Source organism: Cheilinus undulatus, linkage group 18 (genome assembly GCF_018320785.1).
Source record: "Cheilinus undulatus linkage group 18, ASM1832078v1, whole genome shotgun sequence".
In the NCBI taxonomy this organism is placed as follows: domain Eukaryota; kingdom Metazoa; phylum Chordata; class Actinopteri; order Labriformes; family Labridae; genus Cheilinus; species Cheilinus undulatus.
The window spans coordinates 43895405-43915525 of record NC_054882.1 but is presented as its reverse complement, the minus strand read 5'-3'; the positions used below and the strand labels follow the sequence as shown (position 1 = coordinate 43915525).

The window sequence follows — 20121 nt, the reverse complement described above, 5'->3', positions numbered from 1 at the left end:
GTCCCACATGAAGATGGACTATCCCACATGAAGATGGGCTGTCCCACATGAAGATGGGTCGTCCCACATGCAGATGGGCTGTCTCACATGCAGATGGGCCGTCCCACATGAAGATGGACTATCCCACATGAAGATGGGCTGTCCCACATGAAGATGGGTCGTCCCACATACAGATGGGCTGTCTCACATGCAGATGGGCCGTCCCACATGCAGATGGGCTGTCTCACATGCAGATGGGCCGTCCCACATGCAGATGGGCTGTCCCACATGCAGATGGGTCGTCCCACATGCAGATGGGCTGTCTCACATGCAGATGGGCCGTCCCACATGCAGATGGGCCGTCCCACATGCAGATGGGCTGTCCCTCATGCAGATGGGCCGTCCCACATGCAGATGGGCTGTCCCACATGGTATAAAGCTGGTCAGTGTCTTTAGCTCAGTGTCAGTCATGTGACCTGTGCTGATCTGACAGACTTCTTCGTACATCTACAGGATATTCTTACATCCATCTGGGAAACCTCCCATGAGAAGTGTTTGGGGAGGACAGAAGTCCTGTCCCTGTTCCTGCTGTTGTCTGCCCAACATGGTGGTTCAGAGAGAACTCAGACTTCTCCACCGTTGCTTCTCTGAGAGGCAGGACTGGCAGCCCTCAGACTGAATAAGGGGGCAGAATCAGGGGTAGTGGACTGTGGACTGTCCTCTGGTTATGTCCAGATCACTGATGTGGATTTTTGTGAATATGCTGTGATCCTTGCAGACACAGTAGATAGTTTTTTTAATGTTTGAGTCCATCTTTATTATTTTGGAGTGGCCCTTAAAGGTCTCTGTAGGCCAGAACCATGAACCACATTCATCTTTCCTCACTGACATCCAGCTGGACCTGTCCTGAGTCTTCCTCAGTGTACATGTTGTTATCTTTCCTAAACGCTCTCCATCCTCCTGATACATTCACTCGTTTAGAGATCTTTATATTTTTATAAGTCAGCGTCTCAGAGCCTCCAACATTTCTCAGGCTGTCGGTCTGAGTCTCGTTCACACCTTAAAGCTAAAAGCCTTTCAGCTCCCTGCTGCCTGTTGGAAACTGCACATGAATTCTGACAGCCTGGAGTGGTGGAGGCAGTCAGGGACCTGAAGGCACTTTCACTTTTCTGACTGTGTGTTGTGTGTCTGTTTGTGTGTCTGGTTTTGTGTCTGCCTTGTTTCCTCAGAGGTCGAGGTTCTCCCAGGTCTGGGCCGAGGTGTGAGACTTACCATATCTGTGTCAGACACCGGGCCAAAACTGGTCACATAGATGTCGGTCTTCACCTCTGTTACTCGGTCTGTGAAGACAAAAAGAAGACGTTTTACTGCAGGAAATACTCAGAGAGAACAAACAAAACCTTTCTGAGTCTAAAGGAGGCCAACAAGTGAAGAAGACTGACTAACAGAAGTGTTATAAATTCAGCTCTGCTGTTGATGAGAGCTGTGACTCCTAATGTATGTTCAGACAACAGCTGATGCTGCTCTGCAGATACTAGGGGAGTGTGGTCCAGCCATCAGCTAACCCTCATCCTGGTTCTAGATAAGATACGGTCTGTTTGACAGTATGGTTAAACCCCAATGGACAGAAACAGATGAATGCAGGTAGCCACAACATGAATGCAGGTAGCCACAACATGAATGCATCATGAATGCACATATCCGCTCTAACATGACTGCAGCAGCTGCAGCACAAATAAAATATGACCACAGAGGCAAAACAACCCCAAGATGAAGATTTTAGGAGACAACGGTGGAGGGAGTCTGTAAGAGGGTTAATCTATTCAAAAAAGTGTTTCTCTTTAAACAACCTGTACTTAAACCAGAAATTCAGTTTCCATGTTATTTTGGCTGATTCTTAGTTCCTACTGTTTCCAGGTCTGAACTCCAGATAAAGATGTTGGATGATACCAGCGTCCTTTGTCCTTAAAAACTGTTAATAACATCAAAAAGCTCTGTGGGTGCAAAGATGGTCACATCTGCTAATCATTCATATTGATCTACTGTATATTTCTGTTCAGGAAAGCGTCTGATTGAAGCTCAGTCTCTGTAATCACACGCTGAGGTTTGCTAATTCAAGAAAAGGATATTACTGAAGTATTCATGAAATCATCTAACACCCTATCAAACCTGTGTGTGTGACAGACGGAGAGGTAGCAGGAGTGTTTGCAGATATTGGCAGCACTTATTTACACTCATCCTCAGGCATTAAGTGAAGGACAAGTAGAAGTAAAGATCCATATTTATCCTGACACCTTGTTCTACATTATGATGCAAATCATGTTCTCAAAGGTTCTCAACAGGGTTAAAGGTCAGGGGAGGATGGGGGCCACACCATGAGTTTCTCTCCTTTATGCCCATAGCAGCCAATGACACAGAGGGATTCTTTGCAGCATGAGATGGTTCATTGTCATGCATGAAGATCATTTTGCTACAGAAGGCACGGTCCTTCTTTTTGTACCATGGAAGAAAGTGGTCAGTCAGAAACTCTAGATACTTTGCCGAGGTCATTTTCACACCTTCAGGGACCCTAAAGGGGCCTATCGGCTCTCTCCCCATGAACATGACTCCGCCCCCTCCTTGCTGACATCACAGCCTTGCTGGGACATGGTGGCCATCCACCAACCATCCACTACTCCTCCATCTGGACCATCCAGGGTTGCACGGCACTCATCAGTCAACAAGACTGTTTAAATTAAGTCTTCATGTATTTCTGGGCCCACTGCAACCGTTTCTGCTTGTGAGCATTGGTTAGGGGGGGCTGAATAGTAGGTTTATACACGACTGCAAGCCTCAGCAAAAACATGAATGCATTCAGTGGTCACATGACTTCAGGTATCTGCAGCACACATGCAATCCACAACACATTTTCAAACAGCTGCAGCAGGACGACAGCAGGTAGCCATGGATGCTTCTGTGTTATTTCTAAAGAGCATGACTACAAACTAGAGTCTGGTGTGATGGATGAAGATGGCACAGCTCTTTTTTATGTACTGCATCCATACAAACTTCTTTTGATTCCATGAAGCTGAAAAGTGGAAAGGATTTCAATTTCTCTTTGAAAACGGACCAACAACCACTTCTATAGAAACAAAGTCCATTTTAAGAAAGAAAAGTCTTCAAACTCTCCTGAACAGTGTTTAGAGAAGAAGAAGAAGAGCTCTAGGACCTCTGTGGGAGAAGAATGCCCTCTGTCTCTGTTTCTGTCCTCCATGAATCAAACATCATGCTTCTATCTGTAATTAGTGTCATGATGATATAAATGCTGAGCGGGCAGCAACATTTCATCCTGTGTGGAGCGACTGTTGAGCCACCAAACATGAACTAAACTTTGAGTGATTTCTATGCATGCTCAAACCCTGCAGTGATCCTTCAGTCTCTCGCTGCCTGAGGGGCTGAAGGTGGCACATCTTTGACTTCACATCTCACACAGAAACAGAAGAGCTCTGACTGATAACCACATTCTCCCATAAGAGCTGCAGATTCCATAAAGCCCTGATCTCAGAGCCCACAACACTTGAGGGTTTCTGCAGACGCTGCTGAGTGGCAGGTACATTTTCTGGGGTTTGCATTAATCTTCTTACTGCTATTATTTTTAGTCTTCCTCGATGAAGACATTTCATTCTAGTAGCATCTTAATGGATCTTCTGGGAGCAGGAGTGGGATTAAGAGTGCATCATCAATCCCTCTGATGCTCAGAAGTCCCGTAGAGGGTGGCGTGCTAATGGACTCCTCCTCAGTAGACGCCATGTTTAGTTACGCCTCCACACCAGCGCTAACCAGGGCGAGAGGCATTCTGGTTTTGGGTTGTTGGTCCATCCATCTGGGCCATTGTAGTCATTTTCTCCAAACTTGAACCTTGACTCAAAGATGGAATGAAGACATTCTAGAGGGACAAGGTCAAAATCCACAAACCCGCTGAACTTTCATGGGCCGGCAACCGTTGACCTTGTGGAGACGTATTATTGGTCTACTTTGTCACAGACAATGTTTCTCAGCCGTACCAGAAATACCAGGAGAAATAGCCAAGAATATCTCCAGGTCAGATTCATGTACAATTACAGACACTTTAAAACTATCAGGTCAGCGCGCTCATAAGAACAAAAACAAGGCATTTAAAACCATCAATCCTTTATGAAGCTGTCCAAACATCAGGAAAATTAGGACACAGCGTGGTTTCCAAAAGGAATTTCAAATCCTAATTAATCTGACCGCAGAACAGTTTTCCATGTTGCCTGAGTCCATTTCTAATGAGCGTTGGTCCAGAGAAGACAGATCTGGATGGTTATCAGATACGTCAGGCCAAAACCTTGTATCTCCATTTGTCATGATTTTAATTTTTGTCCATAAATCAGAGCTATTAGTCATGCTTTACATCTGGAAGTGGGTTTTAACAAGTTAAAGCAATAAGAAGCATCAAAAAGAAGCTGACTATGGAAACATACAGCGTTTTTATTTTCATTCCCTGAAGAGTGGTGATTTTGGAGATACAAGGTTTAAGCCCCACATTGGTGATCTGTGGAGGCCAACTGTGCTGACAGCAGTGTTTTCTGGAGTGTTCTGAGCCCATGCAGTGATTTAAGAACAGAATCATTCCTGTTTTTAAAGCAGCGCCCCCTAGGGGCCAGAAGATCCCCAGCAGCCAATGGCCTTCAGCCTCGCCCATCACAGACTTCTCCAGGTTCTCTGGATCTCTGATGAAGACGGAGGGACACTCAAAGTCGCTGCTGACAGGAACATTTTCCTGAAATTGTTCCACAGTTTTAGACTCAGCCTTTGCAGATGGATGAACCTCTACCCATCTTTACTTCTGAGACAGTCTGCCTCTGAAGCGCTGCTTTTATACCCACTCATGACTGCCCTGTTGATCAGAATGCTTCTCCAGCTGTTTTCATTGGTGCCACTTCCTTTTCCTACTCCGTCTCTACTTTTTTTAGATGTGTTGCTGCCATCAAATTCAAAAGAGCTAACATTTTTACTGAAATGGTAAAATGTTTAACCTGACATGTCCTTTATGTTCTACTGTGAGTAAAATATGGGTTTATGAGATTTACAGATGATTACATTTTGTTTCATTTACATTTTACTCACATTTTTGGTTGGACATCAAGAGTAATGCACAGATAACAGTCAGTCAGTTTCCTAGCTAAAAAAGATTAAAGGTCACATATTTAACCCTTTAAATCCAGTTTATATGGGTCTCAGAGGTCCATAAACATGCCTGTGAGCTCTGTTTCTGTAAAACACTCCAGTATAGATGCCTGCATGTCTATAAACTCCTCTGTTTCAGCCCTGCTCAGAACCAGCTGCTTCTGTGTCTGTGGCTTTAAATGTTACTGAGCTGTCTGACTCCACCCCTGACTCCGCCCCACTCAGGAAATGGGTGTGGCTCTCCTGATCCTGGGATCTGATGGAGTTCTGATTTTTAGGGGGTTGTGGACAGGCCAGGGGCGTATTTTTGCTAGAAAAGCCTTTGAGAGTTGGTCTAACAGAACAGTAACCTTCAGCAGGGAGAATGGCGTCCACCCTATGTCAGAGTCCTCGTTCACTTAGACTCTCATCCTCTGAGCCCCACAGTGGACATGAAGCAGGAGACGGTCATTACTGGCCTCTTAGAGTGTTAAAGATAGCTTTAGTAGCCTGCAGGATGGAGTCTATTGTCTGCATGGAGCCTAAACAAATGTGGTTGCTATGGTTACCTAAACAAATGTGGTTGCTATGGTTACCTCCTTCTCTTTCTTCTCCTTGCAGAGCCTACACATGTCACCACTTTCTATTTCAGACTCATGTGAAGAGGACTAGAACGATCTAGAACGATGTTCCTAATGTGAAAGCAGAGCAGTGACGCAGTAACTCTCTACAGTGGAGCATGCTGGGAAAACATCTGAAGGAGCGGACATGTTAGAATCCAAAACCATGACATGAACAGTAACACACACAGCACAGCTTTTAGTGGGGGGGGGTCAAAAGGAGGGAGGGGGGTCCACTTTGCATCACCAGGTTCACGGGGGGGGGGTCACGGTGAGAATGAACTCTAACCTCTGACATGGACAGGTACAGTTAGCAGGGATCAATGATGACAATCAGACCAAACACCAATCACAGAATCCAATCTAGGAGGTCGAAGGTCACTGACCCACACCCGCTTCATTTCCATGTATTCTCCTTCCATGGAGTGAGGAGGAGGAGGGAGAGGTCCAGCAGGAGAGGAGGATAATTTTCTAAATGAGACATTGGTGATTGGTTTCATCAGTCCGGGTGTTTACTGCTGCTCAGAGGAAGCAGCTGATCAGTAGGAACGTTCACTTCTGACTGAGGACAGGCATCAGCCTTCACTGTCTCAGGGTTTGTCTCATTAGGGGGGAATAAACACAAGTCTGTCACTCTGAGAGAAAACTCGTACTCTGACCTCCTGCTGGCCTCCTGTAAAAAAAAAAACAATAATAAATACAAAATAAAAGCTGTTACACAGAGAAGGAGTCGGCGGCCCTCAGCAGCTCTCCTTACATGAACACACACTTCTGTTTGAACAACTTCACACCAGTATAACCAAACACTGCCAAAGAGATGAATTTCACTCCCTTGGGCTCCTACCATGCCAAAGAAAAAGTCAAAAATGAGACAATAGAGAGGCAAAATGACCTCAGAGCTTCAGGGAACTGATTCATAAACGCTTCTTTACAGTACCTATGAAAGAACGCACCACCATGGATGTTTTACTCTTTTATTGATTTTAAGAATAATTCACATTCAACATAATTTAGTTGTTGACAAAATAATGACAAACACATCTTACAAGTAATGTCAATTAAACAAAGATATAGAATATAAAATCAGTGAGTGCATAAATATTCCTCCTTCTAGTCAGTCTTTAGTAGAGTCTCCTCTCTCTGAGTCTGTGTGGATAGGTCTCAGTCTCTCTGGGTCTGTGTGGATAGGTCTCAGTCTCTCTGGGTCTGTGTGGGTAGGTCTCAGTCTCTCTGGGTCTGTGTGGATAGGTCTCAGTCTCTCTGAGTCTGTGTGGATAGGTCTCAGTCTCTCTGAGTCTGTGTGGGTAGGTCTCAGTCTCTCTGAGTCTGTGTGGATAGGTCTCAGTCTCTCTAGGTCTGTGTGGGTAGGTCTCAGTCTCTCTGAGTCTGTGTGGGTAGGTCTCAGTCTCTCTGAGTCTGTGTGGGTAGGTCTCAGTCTCTCTGAGTCTGTGTGGATAGGTCTCAGTCTCTCTAGGTCTGTGTGGGTAGGTCTCAGTCTCTCTGAGTCTGTGTGGGTAGGTCTCAGTCTCTCTGAGTCTGTGTGGATAGGTCTCAGTCTCTCTAGGTCTGTGTGGATAGGTCTCAGTCTCTGAGTCTGTGTGGATAGGTCTCAGTCTCTGAGTCTGTGTGGATAGGTCTCAGTCAGGATCAGACATCTGGACTCTGGAATTTTACTCCATTCTTCTTTATAAACTGCTCAAACTCTGTCAGGATGATCAGGGATCAGGAGTGAATAGTCCAGGTCCAGACACTAATCCTCTATTGGATTGAGGTCTGGGCTTGGACTCGGCCACTCCGGATCATTCTCCTTGTTGTCTTTAAACCATTTCTCTGGATGCTTCTGCTCATTGTCTGACTGGAAAATAAATCTTCTTTGAGCCATAGTTCTCTGTCAGACTGAAGAAGATTTTCCTCCAGGATTCATTTTACCCTCTACCTTTATAAGCTTTACAGGCTTTACACAGCATGGTGCTGCTGAGAAGCATCCCCACAGCATGATGCTGCCACCAGCGTGCTCCACAGTGGGGATGGTGTGTTTGTGGTGATGTCAGTGTTTGGCGTCTTGTCTGATGGTCTCAAAGCTCCATTCTGGTCTCATCAGACCAAAGACCTTTCTTCCTCTTGACCATGGAGTCTCCCACAGTCCTTCTGGTGAACTCTAGTCCAGATTGAATCTGAGTTTTCTTCAACAGTGTCTTTCTCTTTGCCACTCTCCCATAAAGCTCTGACTGGTGAAGAACCCGGCCAACAGTTGTTGTCTGCAGAGTCTCTCCATCTCAGCTGCTGAAGCTTGGAGCTCCTTCAGAGTAGTCATAGGTGTCTTGGTGTCCTCTCTCACTAGTCTCCTTCTTGCACGCCCACTCAGTGTGTGAGGACGGTCTGATCTAGGCAGATTTACACATGTGACATATTCCTTCATTTCTTCAGGATGATTTAACTGAACTCTGGGGGATGTTCAGAGACTTGGAGATGTTTCTGACTCCATCCTCTGACTTAGACTTTTCAGTAACCTTTTCTCTGAGATTGAGATTTTTTTTTATTTTTAATGGGACAAAATGTATTAACAAACATTTGCATGTAAATACATGGGATTATAGTCCAGTGGCTAATTTCCACCCCCAGTCCCATTAGCAGGTTGGTGTCAGTACATAAAACAAAAACAAACATCAGTAATGGGAATAAAACACACAGAGGATATTAAACAAGCAACAAACATGAATTGTAGACAGTCAAATGACATGCACTCCAATGATAAAAAGATAAAAACGGACTGGGAGTTGGGGGACCATGGTAATCAGTGAATTATAAAGTGCTAGTGCTAATCAAAGTGCTAAAGTGCTACAGTGCTAGCTGCCTAGGAGCTCAGGTCCTCGTTATATTGCAGATTGCTGAATTGTTGCACAGAAGAATCAGATGTATGTTACATTGCACATTACTCTACTGACCAAAATTATAAAGTGCCATGTTGAATATAGTATTGGACGATGCCCATAGCACACGGTTGCACATGCTGATGTGTGAGTAGACATTGCACCAGAAAAAGCATGCATAGATGTATTTGTGTACACAACAGTAGACAATTATAGATGGCACCCCAACACACTGAGCAATTAGACATACAAAATTAGACACAATGATGAACACAGATCTGGTTTTCCAAAAACTCTGCGTGTTCTTTTGTCTTCATGGTGTAATGGTAGCTATGAATACTGATGAACCAGGAGTCTTTGCACTACAATCACTGAGACACCTTCACTGACCTCATCCTCATTTCTCTCATTAACAGACCAGCAGCAGCTGTCTGGTGAATATTTATGCTCTTATTTTACAGGTTCTTATTTGTTTGACATGACTTTGTAGAAATCTTTTTTTCATTTTCACATTAAAGAGTTTTATTGTCAAAAAGCTGAGTTATATTGACCATGATTGGTTTTATAAGTGAACAGACGAGTAAAACATTTTTCATCCGCTTTGTAAACAATAATGGAAATCCTTGTCGTATAGCCGATGATGTTTCTGTTTTCTCCTTTTTGTCAGGTGCCACCCACCCACACTGGTTTATTTTACCCCTACCTGTACCTGTTATATGATATTCTTATATTTGCTAATGGAGCGTTTACTGTGGGTACCTGAGCGCTGCAGGACTGCAGGTGAGCCTGCAAACTTAAGGGCTGATGCATGCACCTGATGGGATCCATCCAAACGCCCAGCCTTTAAATACCAGCGGCTGTAGTCTGCTCACCTCTTCACCAGAATCTTCTAATGAAGCTGGCAGCTCTGTGATTTTAACCTCACCTTCAGTGGATGTGTTCTGACTGTGTAGACTCTGAGGTGAGGTTTGCTTTATCGCTGCTCAGTTCTGTGACGGTTGGTTTTAAGTAGCCTCTTTATTCATCTCTGTTGTGTTTGTGCTACTGTAGCCTCTTTATTCATCTCTGTTGTGTTTGTGCTACTGTAGCCTCTTTATTCATGTCTGTTGTGTTTGTGCTACTGTAGCCTCTTTATTCATCTCTGTTGTGTTTGTGCTACTGTAGCCTCTTTATTCATGTCTGTTGTGTTCGTGCTACTGTAGCCTCTTTATTCATCTCTGTTGTGTTTGTGCTACTGTAGCCTCTTTCTTCATCTTTTTTGCGGTTGTGCTACTGTAGCCTCTTTATTCATGTCTGTTGTGTTTGTGCTACTGTAGCCTCTTTATTCACCTCTGTTGTGTTTGTGCTACTGTAGCCTCTTTATTCATGTCTGTTGTGTTTGTGCTACTGTAGCCTCTTTATTCATCTCTGTTGTGTTTGTGCTACTGTAGACTCTTTATTCATGTCTGTTGTGTTTGTGCTACTGTAGCCTTTTTATTCATCTCTGTTGTGTTTGTGCTACTGTAGCTTCTTTATTCATCTCTGTTGCGTTTGTGCTACTGTAGCCTCTTTATTCATCTCTGTTGCGATTGTACTACTGTAGCCTCTTTATTCATCTCTGTTGCGGTTGTGCTACTGTAGCCTCTTTATTCATCTCTGTTGTGTTTGTGCTACTGTAGCCTCTTTATTCATGTCTGTTGTGTTTGTGCTACTGTAGCCTCTTTATTCATCTCTGTTGTGTTTGTGCTACTGTAGCCTCTTTATTCATCTCTGTTGTGTTTGTGCTACTGTAGCCTCTTTATTCATCTCTGTTGCCGCTGTGCTACTGTAGCCTCTTGATTCATCTCTGCTGTGTTTGTGCTACTGTAGCCTCTTTATTCATGTCTGTTGTGTTTGTGCTACTGTAGCCTCTTTCTTCATCTTTTTTGCGGTTGTGCTACTGTAGCCTCTTTATTCACCTCTGTTGTGTTTGTGCTACTGTAGCCTCTTTTTTCATGTCTATTGTGTATGTGCTACTGTAGCCTCTTTTTTCATTTCTGTTGTGTTCGTGCTACTGTAGCCTCTTAATTCATGTCTGTTGTGTTCGTGCTACTGTAGCCTCTTTATTCATGTCTATTGTGTTGTGCTACTGTAGCCTCTTTTTTCATGTCTGTTGCATTTGTGCTACTGTAGCCTCTTGATTCATCTCTGTTGCGGTTGTGCTACTGTAGCCTCTTTATTCATCTCTGTTGCGGTTGTGCTACTGTGGCCTCTTTATTCATCTCTGTTATGTATGTGCTACTGTAGCCTCTTTATTCATCTCTGTTGTGTTTGTGCTACTGTAGCCTCTTTATTCATCTCTGTTGTGTATGTGCTACTGTAGCCTCTTGATTCAACTTTGTTGTGTTTGTGCTACTGTAGCCTCTTTATTCATCTCTGTTGTGTTTGTGCTACTGTAGCCTCTTTATTCATGTCTGTTGTGTTCGTGCTACTGTAGCCTCTTTATTCATGTCTGTTGTGTTCGTGCTACTGTAGCCTCTTTATTCATGTCTATTGTGTTGTGCTACTGTAGCCTCTTTTTTCATCTCTATTGCATTTGTGCTACTGTAGCCTCTTTATTCATGTCTGTTGTGTTTGTGCTACTGTAGCCTCTTTATTCATGTCTGTTGTGTTTGTGCTACTGTAGCCTCTTTATTCATGTCTGTTGTGTTCGTGCTACTGTAGCCTTTTTATTCATCTCTGTTGTGTTTGTGCTACTGTAGCCTCTTTATTCATGTCTGTTGTGTTTGTGCTACTGTAGCCTCTTTATTCATGTCTGTTGTGTTTGTGCTACTGTAGCCTCTTTATTCATCTCTGTTGTGTTTGTGCTACTGTAGCCTCTCTATTCATGTCTGTTGTGTTTGTGCTACTGTAGCCTCTTTATTCATCTCTGTTGTGTTTGTGCTACTGTAGCCTCTTTATTCATGTCTGTTGTGTTCGTGCTACTGTAGCCTCTTTATTCATCTCTGTTGTGTTTGTGCTACTGTAGCCTCTTTCTTCATCTTTTTTGCGGTTGTGCTACTGTAGCCTCTTTATTCATGTCTATTGTGTTTGTGCTACTGTAGCCTCTTTATTCATCTCTGTTGCGGTTGTGCTACTGTAGCCTCTTTATTCATGTCTGTTGTGTTGTGCTACTGTAGCCTCTTTATTCATGTCTGTTGTGTTTGTGCTACTGTAGCCTCTTTATTCATGTCTGTTGTGTTTGTGCTACTGTAGCCTCTTTATTCATGTCTGTTGTGTTCGTGCTACTGTAGCCTCTTTATTCATGTCTGTTGTGTTCGTGCTACTGTAGCCTCTTTATTCATGTCTGTTGTGTTCGTGCTACTGTAACCTCTTTATTCATGTCTGTTGTGTTCGTGCTACTGTAGCCTCTTTATTCATCTCTGTTGTGTTCGTGCTACTGTAGCCTCTTTATTCATCTCTGTTGTGTTCGTGCTACTGTAGCCTCTTTATTCATGTCTGTTGTGTTCGTGCTACTGTAGCCTCTTTATTCATGTCTGTTGTGTTTGTGCTACTGTAGCCTCTTTATTCATGTCTGTTGTGTTTGTGCTACTGTAGCCTCTTTATTCATGTCTGTTGTGTTCGTGCTACTGTAGCCTCTTTATTCATGTCTGTTGTGTTTGTGCTACTGTAGCCTCTTTATTCATGTCTGTTGTGGTCGTGCTACTGTAGCCTCTTTATTCATGTCTGTTGTGGTCGTGCTACTGTAGCCTCTTTATTCATGTCTGTTGTGTTCGTGCTACTGTAGCCTCTTTATTCATGTCTGTTGTGGTCGTGCTACTGTAGCCTCTTTATTCATGTCTGTTGTGTTCGTGCTACCATCATCAGGGCAGATTAAAATCATGCCTGCTGTGGTTCTGACTCGTTTCACTGGCGTTCTTGGGAGTGAGATGAGCAGGGTCACACATGAAGTTCTCCCCAGGTTCCTCTAGGTCGGGGATTTAACAAACACTTGTGTTCACGTGTCTTACCTCCAAGACCCGGTCTCAGCCTGTTGTCGTATCCGTCCAGCAGACTGTCCAGGATCTTTGTGAAGGTGGCGATGTCTTTGGAGTTACTGGTCTTGTTGGAAACTGCTTGGGACCTAAATAAAAACAAGAGTATGTTACCTTCAAAGACAGAGAAAATCCCACATCAGCCACAGAAATAGACTGAAGAAGGGTAGGTGGTGACACATGTTAGTAATCTCCTCCTACAATAATAAAGCAGGTTCCTATTAATCCTGGAGGATGGAGCATGCACCACATCCCTGCCTGTCACATTATGATGCACATCTTCAGTCCAAACCCTGGGGCACATGTTGTTCATCACAGCTGATGGTGAAGCTCCTTCACCCTCCAGCATCAAACTGGTTTCAGTTTTTACTGTGAGTAGAACACGCTCATGTGAGGTCCATTTAAAGTTTCAGATTTGTTTTATTAATGATGGTTTAACCGTTATAAATGTCTATTTTCTTCAGAGACTGCCTGAGATAAAGAATATCCTCTCTTAGAAACATTGAGGAGTGTTGTGTTAAATCTCATCCTTTTAAAGGAATATTTCAACATTTTGAAAATACAAATATTCTCTTAGCAGAGCTTTCAGACAGATGGAGCCGTCAGCTTGTGGAAAAGAAGCCAAACCAGGCCTGAAGCCAGGATGGTGGGTCTGTTTCAGTGGAGGGCCTTTCTCTGTAGTTTCTCCCCTAGTTTAGTTAAGAGTGACTATCTGCACCACTCTCTCTGATGACAACCTCTGTTTATGGAGATTTATATGGCGGCACAATACTGTCAAAATTTGAGAGCAAATATGAGATCATGAGCTTTATATGAGCTTTCACAGCGCTCACGCACAGAGCATCTCTACCCAGTCGAGCTATGTCGGTCTGAGAGATGGAAATCATGCCTTTAGCACACTCAGAATCTGAGAGAACACACAACTACAGTCATCGCTCTTCTGCTCGCCAAACCTCCACCTGCTCGCTTGTGAGCAGATTTTCTTTTTGGCAGTAAGTGGGCGGACCCAGTCTTCATCGTATCCCTAAATGTAATTGGTTGGTCCTCGTCTTTCATGATTGGCTGAGGTAGAGATACTCTGCACACGAGCGCTGTGAAAGCTCTCGCAAAAGTAATTTGCTTGTGCGAATGTTTGACTCGGGCACGCGGCTCCTCTGGATCTCATATTTGCTCATGAATTTTGACGGTATTATGACGCCATAGATTTAGACTGCCCCCTACAGGCTGAAACCATCTGCTGGTCTGGTGCTCTGTGACCACCGTTCACTAAAATCAGTCAACCAGGACGTTACTGTAACTCTAAACTCTGGGTTATAGAGTGAAACCACACCAACATACTAACTGTCTGCATGACCATAAACCAGCGTCTCCCTGTTTAAAGTTCAACATGTTCAGCACACTCTGGTTGAGCAGTCAGTGTCTTCCTGCAGCCACAGTGGAGTTCAATAAATAAATAAATAAATAAATAAATCCAGCACCAGAGGTTCCAGTAAAAATGGATTCACGTCAGAGTTGTATACATTAATGTTCATTCATTCCAAGAATGAGTATTTCTAAACTAACTTTACAGTCTGGGTGAATCTTTAACTGTAGACCTGGTGCAGGTGTTTTCCTCACAGGTGGTGAGCGGGCCGTCCTGTTGGCTGTGCTGTTAGCATTAGCAGCGCTAGTGCCAGTAATGGTTACAATGCTGCGTTTGTCTGCACCGTCTATGGAGTCCCGAGCTACCAGCCAGTCCTGTTGACCCAAAATAAAAGTGTTAAGACCAACAGTGGATTGATCCCAGGTAAGAGGATGCCTGACCCGACGTTTCTGCTTCCTGTGCTTCACTGAGGTCATGCGGCCTGCTGCTGAGCCCATCATACACACACATCAGTCAGCAGACTCTGAGACCATCAGGATGTGGTCTGGCTTCACGTCAGGAACAGGAGTTACTGAAAACTTCATACTGACTGGAGACACAACAGAAAATGTTCCAACTACAACAACCACCGACACGCTCACCTGAAGTCACCAGTTAACACGCTCACTGGTTTAAACAGTGGTTCTCTACTGGTCCGGCCTCAGGACCCACCGGTCTGTCTACCAACAGATCCTGACCCAAGTTTCCAGAACAGCGCACGTTTAGTTCATAGAATATGTTCCAGTGTGGAGCATGATTGATATCAAAAAGAAAAAGGACAAAGCTGACACATTTTATACCCTCTTCTCCATCATTATGTGTCGATGTTTGCCAATTTTCCAGAGAACTTGTGAAATGAATCATGGGAAAATAGCCATTTACTGCAGAAGAGATCAGTGAGTTAAAATACTGCTAAAACGTTTAAACTGGCCCCGTTTCACAGTAAAATTAAAGGTATGGATGCATGTCCAATCAGGACTTTAGGAGACACCTAGGCACCACCCACTGAAGACTGCTCTGGGACCCACTTTTGGGTCCCGACCCACCAGTTGAGAACCACTGCTTGTCTACAGCGTCATCAGTGAAGGCTTCATTTTGACCGTTTTTTCACTGTTAAATATGAACACGTTTGATCTATACTAAAGTATTTTCAATTTAAGAACAAATAAATGTTTTCTTTATTATCACTGATTGATTAAAAACCCCCAAAATATGATAGAAGCACATTTTATTAAGAAAAATTATTACATGCAACGCCTTAAAGGTCACATATTTAACCCTTTAAGTCAAGTTTATATCAGTGTCAGAGGTCACTAAAACATGTCTGTGAAGTTTGTTTCTGTAAAAACACTCCAGTATTGAAGTCTGCATGTCTAAAAACCTCTCTGTTTCAGCCCTGATCAGAACCAGCTGCTTCTGTGTCTGTGGCTTTAAATGTTACTGACTCCGCCCCTGACTCCACCCGTCTAAGGAAATAAACGTGGCTCTCCTGATCCTCCTCTCAGCTGCTGTAGAGAAGAATCCGGAGAGAAGGTCCACACCCCGAGGAGTTCCCAGACCAGAATTTGATTAGCAATGAAACTGGAGTGAGGTTTGGAGCCTCCATGCTCCTCCTCAGACCGACACCAACAGTCTGAGATGGGAGCAGACCTCCTCTATGGTGGCTAACATCAGCTGTGAGTTCAGTGGTCCAGGCTCCTCCCCTTAATGGCAACATCTCAGATGTTAAACTTCTTAAAGTCCTGAATGGGAGGAGAACCAGGAAGTGTTGCTGAAGGCTTCCATGTTTTATTTTGTTGGATTAGTTTAGAACTACTGGCCATCTTTATCTAAAGGGGGGACATTTACTCACCCTTAGCCATGGAAGGGGGCTCTCTCTAAACCTTTGACCCCCCCGTAACAGGCTTCTGACCGGGGGGGGGGGGGGGTCCAGAGCTCGCCCTACTCAGCCATTAAACAGAGAGAGACACAAGCAGTAAAAAGAGGTCTGAAGGTCCAGCCTCAGGATATTTTCAGCATCCAAAACTCTCTGAAACCTGGTGAATATTTAAACAACAATATGTTGCAGGAATTCAATTATGGATCAGAGAAGCACACACTCAACAAAAGTGTTTCTTTCTGTGAGGGGAGGTGGCCATGTAGAATGATTATTATTATTATTATTATTATTATTATTATTATTATTATTATTATATTAATATTATTATTATTGTTACTATATTATTATTATTATTATTATTATTATTACTATTATTATTATTTCAATTGTGAGTTCTTGTCTTAATTCTAATGTTTTTCCAGGACACTGACATTAATCTTAGATTTCTGTTTTTAATCGATGAATTCTGACTTTAACATTAAAATTCTGAATATTTTTCTCAGAGTTGGGTAAACGTTGAATCCCAGACCATCCTTTCTTTTATGGTGGCCATAATCCTCTTTCTTAGTAATTTAATGCAATGGTTCTCAATGCGGGGGTCGCAGCCCCCATGGGTGTCCCAAAAAGCAGCTTCTACTATATAAAATCTAGTTTTATGGTTGAACACTTTCAGATCATGTAGGTTTAACATAACATGCAACAACTTAAAATCTACTAGACTAATTTATGTGAACACAACCTAATGCCAGTGAGTTAACATTTCAAATCACCTCTTGATTAGGAGTTCCCTTGTCTATTTTATATCAGTGGAAGTCATAGGTCGAAGGTCATGGCAAAGTCGACTCACCTCATTATCATATTGTGGCAATCAGGAAGCAGTGGCCTGGAGCAGGGGCTTCTGGGATTGTTTTGTGCAAAGGAACTCGCTCTTCTACTGCTCTATAATGTTCATGTTTCATTGCAAAGTTATAATTATGCATGTTTAGTTTATTGGTTCATGTTTTTGGGGGAAATGTTTTTCCATGTCTGACAGCATGAGTGAGGGGGTTAATGCTGCAGCCTGTCTGTATGCGTCTGTATCTGTGGTGCTAAATAAAAGCTAGCTGCTCATGCTCACGGTACGAGGACTTGTTAAACTCATTCAGCACCATTCCTCATCACAGCTCACCACGATATCATACAGGTTTAAATGGCCCAAGAAAATGATGTTAGTGTGTTACATTTACCCTCAATAATAATAATAATAATAATAATAACAAAATAATAATAATAATAATAATAACAAAATAATAATAATAATAATAATAATAACAAAATAATAATAATAATAATGACAATAATAATAATAATAACAAAATAATAATAATAATAATAATAATAATAATAATAACAATAATAACAATAATAATAATAATAATAATAATAATAATAACAAAATAATAATAATAATAATAATAATAACAAATAATAATAATAATAATAATAATAACAATAATAACAATAATAATAATAATAATAATAATAATATCTGGATTTTAAAGAGCACCCCTTTAAGAAACCCAAGGATGCTTTACAGGAACAAATGTAGTTGGCCTGAACCGTGGTGATTTAGTAACTGTAAGGTAAAAGCATCATGTTGACCCAACATACTTACATTCAGGTCACTCAACAAAATCGTTTCTGGCTAAGTTAACGCATCTTACTTGGGTGGAACTACTGTCACTGAGCAAGTTATTTTTCTGAGTATCAGGACTGGAATCAGGGAGAAGAAACTGGAACGGGACATCTCTATGACCCTCATAACCGTGTTCCAGCGTATCCAGAAGCTGATCCAGGTCTCTCAAAGAGCTGCCGTGACGTCAGGGATGTTTGGAAACTTCTACGTCTCTTTATCTCAGAGTAACAGAGCTTTTTCCTCACAGTGATGTCTTTATTTCTTCAGATGTGCATAAGAGCAGGTTCTTCTCAGTTGTTTTGTTCTATTCCTGTTGAATCAGGTTATTTTAAATGTTTTTCTTTAATTATTTTTGAGTGGTTGAATATTTCCATCAGAGTTCATTCTGCTGCGTTTAGCAAATGTGCCTCTGATGTGGTTTTCATTAGTTAAAGGCACAAATCTGCTCTTTGCATGATCTACAACCCTGATCTAAATAACAGACCCCCCCATGCATTCCCTTCTGTAGATCACTAGAAAACCTAAATGTAGTCGTTATGATGGGAAACAACGCTGAATCAAAATCATGCATGCTCAGCAGGTTTTATCTCCTCAGGGGGATCATGTTTGATCAGATTTGATCATGTTTATTCATGTTTGTTTGATCATGTTTGATCATGTTTGTCTGATCATGTTTGATCATGTTTGTCTGATCATGTTTGATCATGTTTGTCTGATCATGTTTGATCATGTTTGTTTGATCATGGTTGTTCATGTTTGATCATGTTTGATCATGTTTTTTCATGTTTGATCATGTTTGATCATGTTTGTTTGATCATGTTTGATCATGTTTGTTTGATCATGTTTGATCATATTTGATCATGTTTCATCATGTTTGTTTGATCATGTTTGTTCATGTTTGATCATGTTTGTTTGATCATGTTTGATCATGTTTGTTTGATCATGTTTGATCATGTTTGATCATGTTTGTTTGATCATGTTTGTTCATGTTAGATCATGTTTGATCATGTTTGTTTGATCATGTTTGATCATGTTTGATCATGTTTGTTTGATCATGTTTGTTCATGTTTGATCATGTTTGTTTGATCATGTTTGATCATGTTTGTTCATGTTTTTTCATGTTTGATCATGTTTGTTCATGTTTGATCATGTTTGATCATGTTTGTTTGATCATGTTTGATCATATTTGATCATGTTTGATCATGTTTGTTTGATCATGTTTGTTCATGTTTGATCATGTTTGTTTGATCATGTTTGTTCATGTTTGATCATGTTTGATCATGTTTGTCTGATCATGTTTGATCATGTTTGTTTGATCATCGTTGTTCATGTTTGATCATGTTTGATCATGTTTGTCTGATCATGTTTGATCATGTTTGTTTGATCATGGTTGTTCATGTTTGATCATGTTTGATCATGTTTGTTCATGTTTGATCATGTTTGATCATGTTTTTTCATGTTTGATCATGTTTGTTTGATCATGTTTGTTCATGTTTGATCATGTTTGATCATGTTTGTTTGATCATGTTTGTTCATATTTGATCATGTTTGATCATGTTTGTTTGATCATGTTTGTTCATGTTTGATCATGTTTGTTTGATCATGTTTGTTCATGTTTGATCATGTTTGATCATGTTTGTTTGATCATGTTTGTTTGATCATGGTTGTCCATATTTGATCATGTTTGATAATGTTTGATCATGTTTGATCATGTTTGTTTGATCATGTTTGATAATGTTTGTTTGATCATGGTTGTTCATGTTTGATCATGTTTGATCATGTTTGTTCATGTTTGTTTGATCATGTTTGATCATGTTTGATCATGTTTTTTCATGTTTGACCATGTTTGATCATGTTTGTTTGATCATGTTTGTTCATGTTTGATCATGTTTGATCATGTTTGTTTGATCATGTTTGTTTGATCATGGTTGTCCATATTTGATCATGGTTGATAATGTTTGATCATGGTTGATAATGTTTGATCATGTTTGATTATGTTTGTTTGATCATGTTTGTTCATGTTTGATCATGTTTGATTATGTTTGTTTGATCATGTTTGTTCATGTTTGATCATGTTTGTCCATGTTTGTTTGATCATGTTTGTTTGATCATGGTTGTCCATATTTGATCATGTTTGATAATGTTTGATCATGTTTGATCATGTTTGTTTGATCGTGTTTGATCATGTTTGATCATGTTTGTTTGATCATGTTTGATCATGTTTGTTCATGTTTGATCATGTTTGATCATGTTTAATCATGTTTGTTCATGTTTGATCATGTTCAATCATGTTTGATCATGTTAATTCATGTTTGATCATGTTTGATCATGTTTGTTTGATCATGTTTGATCATGTTTGATCATGTTTGTTTGATCATGTTTGTTCATGTTAGATCATGTTTGATCATGTTTGTTTGATCATGTTTGATCATGTTTGTTTGATCATGTTTGTTCATGTTTGATCATGTTTGTTTGATCATGTTTGATCATGTTTGATCATGTTTGATCATGTTTGTTTGATCATGTTTGTTCATG

The 20121-nt window shown here is 41.4% G+C and overlaps 1 protein-coding gene across 1 annotated transcript in view; it reads right to left on the bottom strand.

The window, feature by feature from the left end:
• gabra2a (gamma-aminobutyric acid type A receptor subunit alpha2a) overlaps nt 1-20121 on the bottom strand; it is a 57615-nt gene that overhangs the window by 26745 nt on the left and 10749 nt on the right. Inside the window, exons 2-3 of the mRNA XM_041812777.1 lie at nt 12607-12719; nt 1252-1319 (exon numbers count right to left, since the gene is read on the bottom strand). Of these exons, the coding sequence (XP_041668711.1) occupies nt 1252-1319; nt 12607-12719 (181 nt within the window). The remainder of the gene's footprint in view (nt 1-1251; nt 1320-12606; nt 12720-20121) is intronic.